Source organism: Fragaria vesca, linkage group LG7 (assembly GCF_000184155.1).
Source record: "Fragaria vesca subsp. vesca linkage group LG7, FraVesHawaii_1.0, whole genome shotgun sequence".
Taxonomy (NCBI): Eukaryota; Viridiplantae; Streptophyta; class Magnoliopsida; order Rosales; family Rosaceae; genus Fragaria; species Fragaria vesca.
The window spans coordinates 20283992-20299070 of NC_020497.1; the positions used below are offsets into that span (position 1 = coordinate 20283992).

Below are 15079 nucleotides of genomic sequence, written 5' to 3' on the forward strand. Positions count from 1 at the left end.
GTTAGTCTTTCACGAGTCGAACTCATAAGTTTTCATTACTGGGGATATTTTTTATTTATTTTTTGAATAAACTGGGCATACTTAAATGAAGAAAGAAAATTAATAATAAATAAGATTGCAATCTCACAAATGAACCACACTTTGCAAACTCAGAATCTAATTGAGAAAGCCTTACTAAGTAGAGCAGAGTGAAGAAGCACAGAGAATGTGAGAAGAAGAAGCAGCAATGAGAAAGCAAATGGCAAGACCCAAATCCCCAGTTCTAGTATTGACCCTCGTTTTGGCGGGTCTCTCCCTCCTCTTCTTCATCCTCCTCTCTTTCCGCAGCAGCAGCGACGGATTCTCCTCCGATGGGCCCCTCCACCCGAACCCGATTTACAAACCCGAAACCTCCTTCGTCGCTTCCCTGGAGCGCTTCCTCCTCGCTCCTCACAACTCCCAAACGACGACGCACCAAGATCCTGAACACGTCGACGACGAGCGACTCTATTCAGATCCGTACTACCCACTCAGCATGCCTCTTCGGGTTTACGTCTACGACATGCCGTCCAAGTTCACCTACGATCTCCTCCGCCTCTTCATCACCTCCTACAAGGACACCTCCAATCTCACCTCTAACGGAAGCCCCGTCCACCGCCTCATCGAGCAGGTTTGTTTTTCTTCTACTTTTCTACCATTTTAGGTCTACTTGATTCATGATTCATTCAAAAGAGGTAAGAGGTAATCTTGTGAATCATAGAAACTTTTTCAATTCAGTTCAATTTGATTAGTGCAACTTGTAATGGTGCAGCATTCCATTGACTACTGGCTGTGGGCGGATTTGATAGCGCCGGAGTCGGAGAGGCTGCTGAAAAGCGTGGTGAGAGTGCGTCGGCAGGAGGAGGCGGACCTGTTCTACATCCCCTTCTTCACCACCATCAGCTTCTTCTTGATGGAGAAGCAGCAATGCAAATCGCTTTACAGGGTCTGACTGCACCTCCAAGGTTTTTACTTATTAGCTAGCACTCTAGGTAGTAATGCACTACTGACTTTACTGTGAACTGCTTTGTAATAGCTTATGTTGTGATATTGTGTTTGTTATGATAGGAAGCTCTCAAGTGGATCACTGATCAGCCTGCGTGGAACCGGTCCGGAGGAAGGGATCATATCATTCCAGTTCATCATCCTTGGTCATTTAAGTCTGTTCGCCGATCGGTTAAGAATGCTATTTGGCTGCTTCCTGATATGGACTCTACGGGAAACTGGTGATTATGTTGATGGATTGCAGTTTATGTTTACAACTTGTTGGAACTGGTGGGCGGGTCTAATCGTTTATTCTACCTGTAGGTACAAGCCAGGACAAGTTTATCTCGAGAAAGACCTCATTCTTCCTTATGTTGCCAATGTTGATTTATGCGATGCCAGATGTGTATCTGAGACTCAATCCAAGAGAACTACTCTGCTCTTTTTCCGTGGGCGGCTTAAAAGAAATGCTGTAAGAATTTTGATATTTGGAAATGGACTTCTTTGATATTAATTCTATTGTTAGGATGTAATGCTTTAGTTTGTGTTCTTGATTCATTTCTGGTGGCAGAGAAAGCTTCTCTTCCGATGTTTTTGTTGCGTTCTCAAAACTCTTGTATTTCAAATGTTATAATTGTTTAACGTACTCTAATTCCAGGGAGGGAAGATACGTGCAAAACTTGTAGCAGAACTTAGTGGGGCTGAGGGTGTATCTATAGAGGAGGGGACAGCCGGAGAAGGAGGAAAGGCAGCAGCTCAGACTGGAATGCGCAAGTAAAATTTCTTAGATCCTTACTCCATTTTATGATGCGGTCTAACTGTGCTGTTACTTTTCTAAGTTGGTTGTGTTACTTTATCTGTCAGGTCTACCTTTTGCTTAAACCCAGCTGGTGATACTCCATCGTCCGCTAGATTATTTGATGCCATTGTTAGTGGTTGCATACCGGTCATAGTTAGTGATGAGTTGGAACTTCCTTTTGAAGGAATACTGGATTATAGAAAGGTATGTATAACACATAAGACTTTGCTTATAGTTTAAGGAGATTGATTTCAGCACTCTATTTCACAAAGATAATGTCTGCTGAAGTCCATACGACATGGCATTTACTTGTATGATTTTCCGTACACCCATTTCACTCAGCAGTTGTTTTTTGTAATTTTGCATGCAGATTGCTTTATTTGTTTCTTCCAGTGATGCTGTTCAACCAGGTTGGCTTTTAACATATCTTAGAAATATAAGCCCTGCTCAAATTGAAAAAATGCGCCAGAATCTTGTTAAGGTATGTGACTGCTAAGATATTTGTATAGTTTGTGAAAGGCATGCTAGGCGCATGCATTTTTAGGCTCTTTATTTTAGGTTTTTGTGGTAGAACTATAGTATACTTCTGTTTGTTATCTTTGACCTTACAAGATCAAACTGTTTGCATAAAAGAAGCAAGGGGTAAAGAAAACAACCAATAGTTTAAAATACTGGATTCCTTGTTGTCTAGAAAAGTCGACTAGTTGCGATGCTGATTTGATTTCACTTTTTTAGTTTTGCGTTGAGAAATGGCACTTTTATACTGGTTTTTGCTGAGCTACATAGCTGGGGTACTTATTTAGTTGGTTTCTATCTTTTGCCAGTACTCGAGGCATTTCATATATTCAAGTCCTGCTCAACCTTTGGGTCCAGAAGACTTGGTTTGGAGAATGGTATGATCTTCTTGCTTCATAAACCAGAACTGTGATGCATTCATGTTCAATGCAGTTGCATGTAGTGTCCCATCCCAGGTTTAGAATGATTGATTAAGTTTTGTTCCTGTGGTGCAACAGATGGCTGGTAAGTTGGTGAACATCAAGCTTCACACTAGGAGATCTCAGCGTGTTGTGAAAGAGTCGAGAAGCATCTGCACTTGTGATTGCAGACGCCCCAACTCCACCACCTCAGGTCACTTGTTGTAAAAATAAACCACTCTCCCACTCACTATTGTGCTTGGAGTAACATGAGGGGGGAGATTCACCTACTGTTGCTGCAGGTGTCGTATCCTTTGGCCGTAGGGATCTGTTACTCATAGTGGAAATTTGATATACACTGCCGTTTGAATGCGTGTAATTGGTTTGTGTCTCAGTACCCCCTGATATTTTGTAGCTAGTACCCCAGGGAAGGCCATAGTAGCTCTACATCTCTAATTCTCTATCTTTGTTTTGCAAATTGCAATCCTAGTCCTGTACATTGGTCTGTCATTCCTTCGAGTAACCATACGTGGTAGCAGTAGTAAACAGTCCGGGCCAATAAACCATAACAGTGGAATGATTTCGACCCGGCCCGAGTTGCTCAAACATGCGGCCACAGCTGAGCCGAGCTGATCCAGTTGTCGCTGTCACTGGCCAGGTCGAAGCCCAAAAGCGGCCAACGTTGGAGTTCAAAATTTGAAATGGGCGTGTTGTGTCCAAGTAGAGTCCTAGTCCTACGTGGGAAAGGGTCCATGTGGGCGGTGGGCCCTACACGGTGATTTATCGATGATCAAGCCATGTGCGACGTGCCGAACATTAATCGGGATGATATCCATGCACTTAAAAAAATAAAAATCCTTTTGACAAATTTAATTTTGGAGATTTTAATCTTAAATATAATTCCTTGTTTCCTTAGTGTGCATGGTATGAGATGAATGGTGGCTTATGTGTCCAATGACAACCATCATTTCATTTCACACGGTAATGCACTACTTAGTTCATCCCCAACATGAACACGCTTAGCTCAACCACATCTAGTCAATGTTTGTGACATCAATTATACTTAATTTCTCCAATCAATCTTTGCTTCATATATGGAAGGAGGAACAGAAATTAACACTGGCATGTTTCTCTAATGCTAAAATATTACCTACTAAATATTTACGTGTTTAGGCTTTTTATGTCTTTTATAAATAAAGTAATCATACGAGGAAAGGTAAATTTATCCGTTGTGCTCTCATTTAGCTTTTGTATATAAAGTCAAAGAGTATTGGCTTGCCAATGCAGTTTTGGTACCTTTAGCGATAATTATTTTTTAACAGAGGGTGTAATAAGATGGATTTGTGGGCAGGAGAGATGAAAACTGTGTTTTGATTCACGGAATATTCGGCGTCCAAAGTTTCCTTTTTCTCCTTTCGAGCAGTAACATGTCGACGGTGAGGCTTCCCATTACTTAATTCAAAAACCCAAATGGAGCCACATCTGAGAGAGCTGGCCTTCCACCACCGCAGGAAGAACCTTCTCACTTCCCACCCTAGCAATTTAAAATAAAAGAGAATAGAATCCATTTTTACGTATATGGTAACGACTGAAATATATTAGTATAATAGTGAAGCGAGCCTTAAATCATGGCCTAAGAGTGCTGCTTCCCTTTGATAGATAGTCCTGCTCACGACCTGGTCTGTCCCAAGCACTCCATCCTCCCTCTTCATCTTCCTCTTCCTCTTCCTCTTCCTCTTCCTCTTCTTCTTTTATTCATTCTAATATTGCTGTGAGTTTTAACAAGATACGCAAGCGACGACAGTTGGAGAGAGAGAGCGAGCAAGCCAGACACAGCCGACCCACTCCACCATTTGAATTGAACAATTCCCCCATCGCGTTCAGACAAACAAACCCCTTTCGCTTTCGCTCTCACGCTCTTTCTCTTTTCTCAGACCAGACAGATCTCTACAACAACGTTGCGATATATACTTTCGTCTCTACAATCGGAGGACTACTTCACCTTGTTTCTCTCACTGCCTCATCTCCGACATGGTCCGGTTTTTTCTCCTTTAGATAAGACCAAAGGTACTGTTGCTACTTCAACCTCTTTCGGTTTTGCTGCTCTCTACTCTTTTGCTTGTTCAGATTCTGATGTGTGTCTCTTAGCTTATGAGATGTGTGTTTTGGTCTACTCGCTTTTTCATGGTTTAGGGTTTAGCTTCCGCCGAAACTTGATGTCCTTTACATTCTCTTATCAACCAAACACACAGCTGGTCGGAGATCTATGTACTTTAATCTAGATTTGCTTGTGATTCTCGTACCGGTGATAGCTTTGTAGCTTTGCTTTTGTTTTGAGTAGAGTTTTGATTGAATTTGCAAGATCTTTTGTTGACTACTTACTCAGCACTCTGTTTTTCTGCTTTCATTTTTTGCAATGGAGTTTGAATCTGTTTTTGATCCTGGAATTTCAGGCGCTGGGGGCAACTCTCCGCTGCTACTAGCTTAAATATGGCTGGTAAATCGTTCAAGGGTACTCGATCAAATCTATCATCCAGCTCTGACATTCCCGATGCACTCGGCAAGCCTCCAATTCCTACAGTCACATTCGGCCGCAGAACCTCCTCCGGTCGCTACATCAGCTACTCCAGGGATGATCTCGATAGCGAAATTGGGAGTGGTGACTTTATGAACTACACAGTGCACATACCTCCGACCCCAGACAACCAGCCCATGGATCCATCCATTTCGCAGAAGGTCGAAGAGCAGTATGTGTCGAACTCGCTTTTCACTGGGGGATTCAACAGTGTTACACGAGCTCATCTTATGGACAAAGTGATTGAATCCGAAACCAACCATCCTCAGATGGCTGGTGCCAAAGGGTCATCATGTTCCATTCCCGGGTGTGATGCAAAGGTCATGAGCGATCAACGCGGGGAGGACATTCTACCCTGTGAGTGTGATTTCAAGATATGTAGAGATTGCTATACTGATGCTGTGAAAACAGGGGGTGGTGTATGTCCTGGATGCAAGGAACCATACAAGAACACTGATTTGGATGAAATGGCAATGGAGAGTGCATTGCCTCCGCTTCCCCTGCCTCTGCCTAATGGGATGTCTAAAATGGAGAGGAGGTTGTCACTAATGAAGTCAACAAAGTCGGTTCTGATGAGGAGTCAAACTGGTGATTTTGATCACAACCGGTGGCTCTTTGAAACTAAGGGAACTTATGGCTATGGGAATGCTATATGGTCCAAGGAGGGAGGTTTAGGAAATGGGAAAGATGATGATGTCGTTGAACCAACTGAGCTGATGAACAAACCATGGAGGCCTCTCACTCGGAAATTAAAGATACCTGCAGCTATTTTGAGCCCCTATAGGTACATCTCTTGCAGTTTTTTTTTATCCAGTCTTTTTACACCTTAAAATGGATTATGTTTTTCATGGAAATCTCATAACAAATTAGTCACCACTTAAAATTATTGAAATACCACCATCCATTATGTTTTGTCGCTGAGATGCATCTCTAAATTAGTGGTAAGAAGATCCATTGACGCATTTGTATCAAACACCATTGGGATATAATATGATGCTAACTAAAAAATGATCACCTACGTGTCATCACACTACAATTTTACCGTCTACTATATGGAACAGCATGATTGTTAACCTGCCTATAGATGGTAGGCTAGTTGTTTATTATGGCTGCTGCATCAATCTTTGTCATGCCTATTGGTGCCACTTTGAATAAACTTTAAATACTATTTCAGGTAGTTTTGCTAGTTTACATGTACTCTTAAGAGTTCCTCAAGTATTCTTTCTCATTCAATGTTATTTCATCTGCCTGGTGACACCCATCGAGTTCATTCTTTTCATTCTCATAATAAATTTTGCTCTCTGTTTTTGTTCACAGGCTTCTAATATTTGTCCGTATGGTTGTCCTTGGGCTGTTTTTGGCATGGAGGATCAGCAACCCAAATACTGATGCAATGTGGCTTTGGGGAATGTCAATTGTTTGTGAAATCTGGTTTGCTTTTTCATGGCTGCTCGATCAACTTCCCAAGTTGTGCCCAATAAATCGTTCTACAGATCTTAATGTCTTGAGGGAGAAGTTTGAAACACCTACTATCAGCAACCCCACCGGGAAATCTGATCTTCCAGGCATAGATATCTTTGTGTCCACTGCAGATCCAGATAAAGAACCACCACTTGTCACAGCAAACACTATCTTGTCTATTCTAGCTACTGATTACCCTGTTGAAAAACTTGCTTGCTATGTTTCTGATGATGGAGGTGCACTTTTAACCTTTGAGGCCATGGCCGAAGCAGCTAGTTTTGCTAATATATGGGTCCCCTTCTGCCGTAAACATGCTATTGAACCCAGGAATCCTGAATCTTACTTCAGTTTGAAGAGGGATCCATACAAGAACAAAGTGAAATCTGACTTTGTTAAGGATCGTAGAAGGGTGAAACGTGAATATGATGAGTTCAAGGTTCGGATTAATGGACTGCCTGAGTCTATACGTCGCCGATCAGATGCTTATCATGCCAGGGAGGAAATCAAGGCCATGAAGCTTCAGAGACAGAACAGAGAGGATGAACCTGTGGAGAGTGTGAAGATTCCTAAAGCAACTTGGATGGCTGATGGAACCCACTGGCCAGGGACTTGGTTGACCTCTTCAGCTGAGCATTCTAGGAGTGACCATGCTGGTATTATACAGGTACTCATCTAGTCCATTAAACTACGTTATTTGTTCCAATTGGCAGTTATGATTTCACTAATGTATTAAGAAAAAAACCAGGGAAGAGGTGATACTGATTATTTGTTAACATAACATTGTTAGGTGATGTTAAAACCTCCTAGTGACGAACCATTGCATGGAGCTGATGGAACTATAGATGAAGCTAGACTCATCGACCTCACTGATATTGATATCCGCCTTCCCATGCTGGTTTATGTGTCTCGTGAAAAGCGGCCAGGCTATGATCACAACAAGAAGGCAGGGGCCATGAATGCTCTTGTTCGAGCCTCTGCTATAATGTCCAATGGCCCATTCATTCTCAACCTTGACTGTGATCATTATATCTACAACTCTCAGGCAATGAGGGAGGGTATGTGCTTCATGATGGATCGTGGAGGTGACCGGCTTTGTTATGTTCAGTTCCCACAGAGATTTGAGGGTATTGATCCTTCGGATCGATACGCCAACCACAACACAGTTTTCTTTGATGTCAATATGCGGGCTCTTGATGGTCTCCAGGGCCCAGTTTATGTTGGAACTGGATGTCTGTTTCGTAGAATTGCCCTGTATGGTTTTGACCCTCCTCGATCGAAAGAACATCACCAAGGTTGTTGCAGTTGCTGCTTCTCTAGTCGCAAAAAGAATAAGCATGCCTCAGTAGCACACACTCCTGAAGAAAACCGAGCCTTGAGAATGGGTGATTCTGATGATGAAGAGATGAATCTCTCGCTTCTGCCTAAGAGGTTCGGGAACTCGACTTTCCTCATCGACTCAATTCCAGTGGCAGAGTACCAAGGTCGGCCTCTTGCAGATCACCCGGCTGTAAAGAATGGACGACCACCCGGTGCTCTTACCATTCCTCGTGAGCTGCTTGATGCATCAACTGTAGCAGAGGCTATCAGTGTCATTTCCTGCTGGTATGAAGACAAGACTGAGTGGGGAGACCGTGTCGGATGGATTTATGGTTCAGTTACTGAAGATGTGGTCACTGGTTACAGAATGCACAACAGAGGATGGAAATCAGTTTACTGTGTGACCAAACGTGATGCTTTTCGTGGAACTGCACCTATCAATCTCACTGATAGGTTGCATCAGGTCCTCCGTTGGGCTACAGGCTCAGTTGAAATCTTTTTCTCCCGCAACAATGCCCTGCTAGCCAGCCCAAGAATGAAGCTTCTGCAAAGAATAGCATATCTCAATGTTGGTATCTACCCCTTCACATCCATCTTCCTTATCGTCTACTGCTTCCTCCCTGCACTTTCGCTCTTCTCTGGTCAGTTCATTGTGCAGTCCCTCAATGTTACTTTCCTGACCTATCTTTTGGTCATCACCCTCACCTTGTGTATGCTTGCCATACTTGAGATCAAATGGTCTGGCATTGAGCTAGAAGAGTGGTGGAGAAATGAGCAGTTTTGGTTGATTGGAGGGACCAGTGCTCATCTTGCTGCTGTGATTCAGGGGCTATTGAAAGTTATTGCAGGGATTGAAATCTCATTCACCTTGACTTCAAAATCAGGTGGTGACGATGAGGATGATGAATTTGCTGACCTCTACATTGTGAAATGGTCATCTCTGATGATACCCCCAATAACAATCATGATGGTCAACTTAATTGCAATAGCAGTTGGATTCAGCAGAACAATATACAGCGTGATTCCGCAGTGGAGCCGATTGATTGGAGGTGTTTTCTTCAGTTTCTGGGTTTTAGCTCATCTCTACCCTTTCGCCAAAGGATTGATGGGGAGACGAGGCAGGACACCCACCATTGTTTTTGTATGGTCGGGACTCATTGCAATCACCATTTCTCTTCTTTGGGTGGCTATCAATCCCCCTGCGGGTGCAACCGAGATTGGAGGATCGTTCGAATTTCCCTGATAGGTCGATATTATCATTCTTTACAGTTAATCAAGCTGTTTGATTTACATTCCTTTATTTGTTTTGATCCTCTGAACAAGTTAATCATTCTGGTTATATAGCACTGGCACCAGTTATTCCCAGGTTCCCTTCCTCATTTAAATTTTGTGTAGCAGTTGGTAACTTGGTGCAATCTGTGTGTGCATGCATGGATGCCCAGATAGGGATGGATGAATCATCGACTATATTGTAGTTTACATGGCATTTTATTGATGCTTTTTAGTTTGGAGCAACTTAAGTTGATAGTAACCAGAATATTTTGCTTTGGTACTTGGTATCAAACCCGTGTCAGTATCCTTACATTTCGGAAACAGAATCAACCAACGCCTCAACTCATTTAACAACGTTCAAAGAATCAGATTTAATAAGAGTTGAAGTTGAATGTTACTTGACAATATTTCATGAAAGTTTCTACATTTGATGACCCAAATGGGATGGTGGACTGCGTAAACAACTCGATATCCCAACCAGCACAATCTACCTCTCTCATGGCATGAGTAAAACTTGTGATCGAATCAGAGTAATTTACTGGATAAGTAAACAAATACATAACTAGTGTCCAATCCGCGTTACAACAATAATCGAATAATCACAACACTATACTAAGCTGGACGCTTTAGCTTTTTTCTTTGAACCATCTTTTGATTTCTTCGACTTTCGTTTCCTCGAGGCTGATTTGTCTTTCAACTCTTCAGCTGTCTGCCTCTGTTCCTGATCCTCCTCCATACTACATGTTTCATTTTTATGATTGAGATCAGAGGGAATCAAAGACTCTTCGTTTAATTCTCTAGCACCTGTATCTGGTTCAACAACTGCCATCGAGTGCAGAATGAAGTCCAACAACAGTGTGTTTCTCACATGCCTGTCTACCCTGGTATAGTGCCTCTGAGAATATGGGGTGAGAGCTTCAAGAATATTCTGAATTCCTTTTACCTGAAATGTTTAATAAGTCGGATAAATAATTTATATTTGATATCTGAACGTGTATCCATTTATTATTGCAACCTTAAAAAGAGCACAACACAGTAAGTGAAGACTTACCTTAATAATCTCTTCTGGATTAAAAGTGTTGAGAATTTTAAATAAAACAAACTGCGCGACATGGCAGAACTTTGGCTTTGTGTTCCATTCCCTAACATATTCAAGAAGCACTGCCAACTCTTCGTTGCCAAAGTCATGAAGGGCTTTTTCCATCTGCTTTTCACCCTCTCTCTTCCTGCAGGAAACTCAGGTAAGATACATGACAAAAGTTGAAAAGACAACCGGAAAGAGGCCAACAATAAACTACTAGAAACACTATGGCTAACCTGAAAAGTTCATGAAAACACTCGTAAAGTTTATGAGGCCTGCGAAGCTTAAATGCGATTTGAATTGCTTTAGTGTAGTCAGCATCTCTGACAGCATTTTCTAGTTCTTGACTTTTCAGGACACCTTCCTCCTGGACCATCATTCAAATAACATATATGCACACTTCTTCAGCAATGAGTGTGTATGTAAAAATATCAAGAAAATATGCTGGTGCAACTGTACGTAACCAAGGAGAGAGATTGGTCCACTTAAAATCTATCCATGTTCAATATTTTAGGCTCTCAACATATATACAGATCTATGGAACTCAATTGATATCAGCATCTCTGGTTTTGGAGATGTATTTCAAACTCATTACAATCTGTGAGACTGTATTACAACTGTATACAAGAGAACAGCCAGTAATGGCTTACCTCTCTGCGGAAAGCTTCCTCTTTATCAGAGGCAGTACAATCATACCACAGGTTGATGGCAGCATCACCGCTGCCAGTTGCAACAATTTCAGTCTTCTTTCCAACAGTCAATGCCCAGACCTGCAGGTTAATTGGGAACCAAGTTAGGTCGACCATCCAGGTAAAATTTTCGCCAAGATACGTCCGACTTATATCTGTTGCTATAGATTGAAGTTTCAACCTACAACTTTATTAGTATATGTTAATTTCACATGTTTATTCAGGTAAACAGGTCACAACCTTCTGTAATATTAATGTCACTGCAACAGTCATTTTAAATGATAGAAAAATTACAAAAGGCTTTGAACTCTTCGGAGTACTAAAAGTTAACATCTAAAATTATTTTTCGTAGCCTATAATACCACTCAATGACGGTTTGGGAAAGATATTCGTTCAGTACCTTGTCCTCATGCTGATCATATGTAGCGATGCATTCATTTGTTTTGACCATCCACAGCTTCACCAAACCATCAGCATCTAGATAAAGAACACAAGTCAATACATATATCACCACAAAACTTGGGAAGTGGGACCAATTTGTAAAAATGGATTCCTTACCAGAAGAAATAAATTGGGTCCCACGAGTAAGAAACGATGCTCGATAGACACTTGACATGTGTCCTTCAAATGATTTTAAGCATGAGCCATCCGATATAGCCCATATCTTTATTGTTTTATCACCAGATGCAGTTAGAATGCATTGATCAACTGGAGAAAACTCTACAGACCAAACACCTCTTTTATGACCCTTAAGTACAACTACTGGTACAAGATCTGGGAGCCTCCATACACAAGCAGTGCGGTCCTGATCAATGAAAAACCCAGAAAGTTAAAGGATGCAGTGGCATTAAGTGGTCTTTAGAATCCTCTTTCTTGCAGAAACAGTTATAGATTGAATTGAGACAAATACCCAAGTACTGAAGACTCCTTAAAACCTACTAACCTGTGAACCACTACAAACTAAACTATCATTTGGTGCAACAGCCACTGAATTGATATCCTTATCATGTGCTGCTACAACAGCTTTTGCTTTCAAATTTATTGGCTTTTCCATATCGTCTGAGATACCATCCAAACTCCATATCTTGAGGGTACGATCACTACACAGAAATAAATAACAGAGTTTGTTTAGACTAGTTCTTAACAGAGAAACACTAAATAGTATTCAATACATGCATCCTCTTCGAGGTCGCCAAAGAAAAATCTTTCTCACTATTGAAAGCATCACCAGTGAGAGAAATTAGTAGAGTTTATGTTTCGAGTGTAAATATAAGATGACCTGCATAACTGCTCACCTACTACCACTGACAAAGAAGTCCCTCTGCTTCTTCGAGAAAGCAATAGCTCCAACAGATCCCATGTGACCTACGCCAATACCAAGGCAACATCTTCTTTCTGAATCCCACAACCTAACCTACATAGATGGAGGAACAGAAGCAATCAATAACATTTGTACACAAACCAGCAAGTTCAGACACAGAACACAAGGGAGGTGGTGTTGGATAAAACTATGAAAGTGGAGATTGAATATCTAGTGGAACTAGACATGCGAACAAAGAAAAAGAGCCCGCAACTGCCATATGGCTGACAAAGATACTGAAACTTACACTATTATCCTTGCTTCCTGTCACTACAAGTGTTCTTCCAGAACTTGATACGCAGGTGTCAAGGCACATAACAATTTCAGTATGACCAGCCAATACATGAGAACATGACATGGATGCAACGTCAAACACTCGTACCTGCATGTTAATTCAGGTATTAATTCGTTTTATTTTTTTTCTATATAAAACGAATTAACGATGAACATATAGATGTCAACGTATATATATATAGATAGATAGATATATATATATATAGAGAGAGAGAGAGAGAGTTAGCAAAGTACCTGTTCAGTATTTGTGGCGACAGCTATAAATTGTTCGTCATCACCTAAAAACTTCATATCCAAAATCTCTCCATTGTTTCCTACAAGTCTTTTGCTTAGAGAAAATCCAAAGATCCCTTCGGGGCTTTCAACAGGAGAATATAAAAGGAACTCCTGATCAGCTGTCACACAGAGCAACCCTTGATCTGATGGGAGCATGCAAGCTGCAGTAAAGCCCCTTTTTGATTCATCGTCATCTGATGAGATAGTAACATCTGAGGACTTCTGCTCAAATAGGCAAACTGCACTGTCAAAATAGAAAAAGGACCAGTAAGCAAACCCAAGATATCTACCATGCTGTAGCCAATAAATAATGCTAACCTTCTAAGGACTCGCAAACACGTAATACATAACTAGAATTCTAATAACCAAGATTCACTTTAAACAGAAGATTCAAGACAGCCCTCATGATTTACCCTTCAGAACTCCAAATTCGTACAATTCCACGGTCACCAACTGTTGTAAAACATATTGCAGGTGACTTGTTTTTCTTCTCATTCCGCTGCTTGGATGAACCAAAACAGGATGATAAAAGACTTCCGGAAGGAATTACGCATACAGCTTCAAGGACTTCATATGTTGTTACAGTCTTCAAGCAGTTGTAGTCATCAAGGTTCCACAACATTACTACCTGGGACACATTATGCAGTCAATATCTGGTTGACATAAGAAAAAAACTACTAGCATCCCACAAATGAAATATGATCAAAGGTGCCAAGCTAAACATCCTACAGTGCCTAACAAATAGTTCACACATCAGCCTTACCTTATCTCTTCCGGCGGTGAGCAACGTGCACCCATCTTCGGACAATGCCATAGAAGTGACTGTTGAGTTATGCCCAGTAAGTGTTGCGACACACTTCTTAGTATCTAGATCCCAGACGTTCACAGTTGTATCATGACTTGCGGAGAAAAGCTAATCAAACCAACACCAATCAGCAAAATCAGCTATTAGTTTCATCTTCAACACATTTCATTTCTCAAACATAGTGGCAAAAATATAAGAGAAGACAAAGTTGGAATTTCCTACAAACTCAATAGCAAGTTACCAAATGATCTGAGGGTTTTCTATCAGATAAACTCCAAACTAGTAGTTATGAAAGAACTACCAGTTAGCAAGCTTCTATACTTTTGATAACAACCGAAAGGAGGCTAGGAATTTTTAAGCGCAAAAAGGCAAAGAAAATTCCTTTGCTTAGTAAGAGTCTTGTTCTAGCCATATATATCTATTACATAATCTCAAATGAGACCCTTAAGCCTGAGGGAACTGACTTATTACCTATTCAGTGAATAATGGAAATGTCGAAAATGAACAAGGAAACATAAATGCGGATATTGGGAGCTCACAATTTGTTTAGTAGGATCAGGATGGAAGAGAAGACTAGAAACAACTCCTTTGTGACCTTTAAAGTGATGAGTGGCAAAGCTTCCGGCAACATCCCAAACAATAACCTTCTTATCAGCTCCGGCGGTGGCGAGATATCCCCCGGAAGGGTGACAAGCCATTCCCATCACAGGCCCATCATGACCCTGAATCCAAATCCAAATCCAAATTCAATAAATCAGCAATCAAATCATATAATTTCAATAACAAACTTGTTAAAGCTTAATCATTTCAATAAGGAAATTGAAATTGACCTTCCAAGAGCGGACGCGTTTGGAAGTGGAGAGGTCCCAAACCCTGATGAGGCGACTGTGGCCGGAAGAGAAGAGGAACTTGTCGTCGGGGCTGAGGGTCAAAGCAGTGACGGCCTCGGAGTCGCCTTCCAAAGTGGAGCGTATTGAGGAGTTGGAGGCATCGACGATGTTGATGGACTCGCCGAAAGCGCAGGCGATGAATGAACCGTCGGAAGAGACGGCGAAGGCGCCGCCGGAGTAGAAGGGTTGCAGGGAGGGGACGCACTTGTAGTTCTTCTTCAATGGTAGAGACGCCATTGGCCCCCGAGCAGCAGCAAGCTCAGATTAGATGTCAAAATTAGGGTTTAAGGAACTCGCAGGGTTTAAGAAAGGAGGATACTACCCGGGAAAAAAAAAAAAAAAAA

General features: G+C 41.5%; 3 protein-coding genes across 3 annotated transcripts; 2 read left to right on the forward strand and 1 right to left on the reverse strand.

The window, feature by feature from the left end:
- Nucleotides 1-80: 80 nt before the first annotated feature.
- Nucleotides 81-3225, forward strand: LOC101295662 (probable glucuronoxylan glucuronosyltransferase IRX7-like). The gene is made up of 9 exons (XM_004307813.1): nt 81-649; nt 791-964; nt 1087-1244; nt 1327-1474; nt 1661-1776; nt 1867-2005; nt 2172-2282; nt 2626-2694; nt 2815-3225. The coding sequence occupies exons 1-9, from the start codon at nt 227-229 to the stop codon at nt 2941-2943; spliced, it is 1467 nt and encodes a 488-aa protein (XP_004307861.1). The 5' UTR covers nt 81-226; the 3' UTR covers nt 2944-3225.
- A 1980-nt stretch (nt 3226-5205) lies between these two features.
- Nucleotides 5206-9464, forward strand: LOC101295953 (cellulose synthase-like protein D3-like). The gene is made up of 3 exons (XM_004307814.1): nt 5206-6074; nt 6608-7415; nt 7539-9464. Exons 1-3 carry the CDS (start codon nt 5206-5208, stop codon nt 9309-9311), a joined length of 3450 nt encoding a protein of 1149 aa, XP_004307862.1. The 3' UTR covers nt 9312-9464.
- Nucleotides 9465-9686: 222 nt separating this feature from the next.
- Nucleotides 9687-14972, reverse strand: LOC101296240 (transducin beta-like protein 3-like). The gene is made up of 14 exons (XM_004307815.1): nt 14676-14972; nt 14385-14567; nt 13804-13953; nt 13454-13668; nt 12999-13284; nt 12718-12852; nt 12406-12524; nt 12054-12210; nt 11669-11915; nt 11511-11587; nt 11072-11191; nt 10658-10788; nt 10392-10566; nt 9687-10283 (listed from the first exon to the last, which is right to left on the reverse strand). The coding sequence occupies exons 1-14, from the start codon at nt 14970-14972 to the stop codon at nt 9948-9950; spliced, it is 2628 nt and encodes an 875-aa protein (XP_004307863.1). The 3' UTR covers nt 9687-9947.
- Nucleotides 14973-15079: the final 107 nt, after the last annotated feature.

What these genes read in the sequence shown, in the direction of transcription:
- LOC101295662 (XM_004307813.1), top strand. Translation starts at nt 227, where the DNA reads ATGAGAAAGCAAATGGCAAGACCCAAATCCCCAGTTCTAGTATTGACC. An exon ending in GGCGGCTTAAAAGAAATGCT is followed by an intron (nt 1,475 to 1,660) that starts GTAAGAATTTTG and finishes CTCTAATTCCAG; the next exon opens with GGAGGGAAGATACGTGCAAA. An exon ending in TGCGCCAGAATCTTGTTAAG is followed by an intron (nt 2,283 to 2,625) that starts GTATGTGACTGC and finishes ATCTTTTGCCAG; the next exon opens with TACTCGAGGCATTTCATATA.
- LOC101295953 (XM_004307814.1), top strand. Translation starts at nt 5,206, where the DNA reads ATGGCTGGTAAATCGTTCAAGGGTACTCGATCAAATCTATCATCCAGC. An exon ending in GCTATTTTGAGCCCCTATAG is followed by an intron (nt 6,075 to 6,607) that starts GTACATCTCTTG and finishes TTTTGTTCACAG; the next exon opens with GCTTCTAATATTTGTCCGTA. An exon ending in ACCATGCTGGTATTATACAG is followed by an intron (nt 7,416 to 7,538) that starts GTACTCATCTAG and finishes TAACATTGTTAG; the next exon opens with GTGATGTTAAAACCTCCTAG.
- LOC101296240 (XM_004307815.1), bottom strand. Translation starts at nt 14,972, where the DNA reads ATGGCGTCTCTACCATTGAAGAAGAACTACAAGTGCGTCCCCTCCCTG. An exon ending in CAGGAAGCAAGGATAATAGT is followed by an intron (nt 12,525 to 12,717) that starts GTAAGTTTCAGT and finishes CCATCTATGTAG; the next exon opens with GTTAGGTTGTGGGATTCAGA. An exon ending in AGGAAGCTTTCCGCAGAGAG is followed by an intron (nt 10,789 to 11,071) that starts GTAAGCCATTAC and finishes ATGATGGTCCAG; the next exon opens with GAGGAAGGTGTCCTGAAAAG.